General features: G+C 42.0%; 1 protein-coding gene across 1 annotated transcript; it reads right to left on the bottom strand.

Annotated features, from left to right (window-relative positions):
• Positions 1-550: 550 nt before the first annotated feature.
• On the bottom strand, positions 551-1,537 carry LOC125341763 (complement component 1 Q subcomponent-binding protein, mitochondrial-like). Its single transcript, XM_048333862.1, is given in 2 exon segments — positions 551-1,330; positions 1,332-1,537. Coding segments are annotated over 2 exon segments (738 nt in total). The 3' UTR covers positions 551-798.
• Between the last annotated feature and the right edge of the window lie 209 nt (positions 1,538-1,746).

Raw genomic sequence — 1,746 nt, 5'->3', positions numbered from 1 at the left:
GATACTGTTCCTGTGAAAGTGACATCTGAAAGAAGCTGATGGACTTAGACTCCATGGCATCTGAGTTCCTGAGGTTACCAGGCAGAACAGTTCTCTTTTCTATGGTAGAGAGTCCTCAAGTTATTATGCTAAAGGGTTTATCATGCTAAAACATGGGGCAATATTAGGCAGTGTCCAAAGGAGATACTTCTGGAAGAATACAAATAATTATAAACTTATGACTAAACGTTCCCTAGTTGCTCAGTTTGGTAGAGCAAGAGGGAGATAAAGTGCAAATCTGAAGCCAATGTGGGATGCCAGCGAGACTCTGTCCTAAGAAAATCACATTAGGAGGGATAGCTTACATTGTATTAATATATGGACGTGTCAAAATGAAATCATGTGTGGCTAACCGAAAATATCAAAGAGGACATTAGATATACTATCATTGGAGTAAATATACACATATAATTATTATATTCAAATACTTTTATGTAATCAGTAATCAGTAAATTAACTTTCTTCTCTCCTGATATTTGTGAATAGTTCTTTTACCTACCATGTTTTTTTTTTTGGAGGAGATAAAACAATTTTATTGTCTATCAGGTTATACAAAAATCCAGACATAAATTTGTACAGAAAAAAATATGGGATGAATAGTAAACGTGAGTGCAGGATCAATAATTTAAACTTGTCATTTTTCCCCCATGATATTAGGATGATAACCATTTGAAAAGCACATGATTCTATTGACAGGGTAGTTTTGCTCACTGGCCAAAAGTAGCTGTAAAATTAAGGCCTTTGCTGTCTCTCACAGTGCTACTGGCTTTTGACAAATCTTTCGAGGTCTTCAAGAAAGGTGATGTACTCCTGGTGCTCCAGGGCTGTGCTGAGCTCCACCAGCTCATCTGCGAAAGTGTTGTCCACTCCTTGGTCCGCAAGAAAATCCATCAGATGGTCATACAAGGCCCAGTCCAGAGAATCTGTGTTGAGTGTGTAATTTGTATCCTTCCATTCAGAGTCACCAGTGGCCTGAAAGCTAACTTCCTTGATGGAGAAAATGTCACTCTCAGCCTCCTCCTCTTGTCCAATCTCATCCTCTGGATAGTGACATTCCAGTGCCAGGGCCTTCTTGCCATCACTCTTTGTAACTTCAACCACGAAATTGGGAGTTGATGTCAATTCCGGCTCTTGTTCTTCAACTTTCTGTCCTTGCGTGGCCTCCTCCTCACTGTCAAATGTTGGTGGGATGCTGTTGTTAATGTTGAAAGTGACAGTGCTCTTTTCTCCAGAAACTTTCCGAATTAATTTAGCCTCTGTTCCATTCACTTCCAGCTCCCAAGCTCCAGATCTTGGGTAGGGATTTGTGCTTCTGGATTTTATTTTCTTCCTTAATTTCATCAGTCAAGAATTCAACAAAAGCTTTTTCTCCTTCGGTGTGCAGAGCGCCACAGCCGCAGGCGCAGGGCTCCAGGGCCCAGAGGAGGCTGCGCTGCTGCCCCGCCGCCGAGCGCACGCCGAGCAGCCCGAAAGTCCACAGGCTGCAGCAGCTGCCCATATATGAAGATACATGATAGACAGATGATATAGAGAAGATAGATGATAGAAGGTGGATAGATAGATGATTGATAGATGAGCAGATAGATAGATAGTTACAGCATACAAACTCACAGCAGTAGTGGGAAGGAGGCAGTAACAGAAGAAGAAAAAGCACCAAGATTGCCCTGTGGTAGTGAACCTGCTTTTCAAGCATCCCCTTCAGCTCGT

This window comes from Perognathus longimembris, chromosome 25 (assembly GCF_023159225.1).
Source record: "Perognathus longimembris pacificus isolate PPM17 chromosome 25, ASM2315922v1, whole genome shotgun sequence".
NCBI classification, from domain to species: Eukaryota; Metazoa; Chordata; class Mammalia; order Rodentia; family Heteromyidae; genus Perognathus; species Perognathus longimembris.
This window is presented reverse-complemented; position numbering and strand designations above follow the sequence as displayed.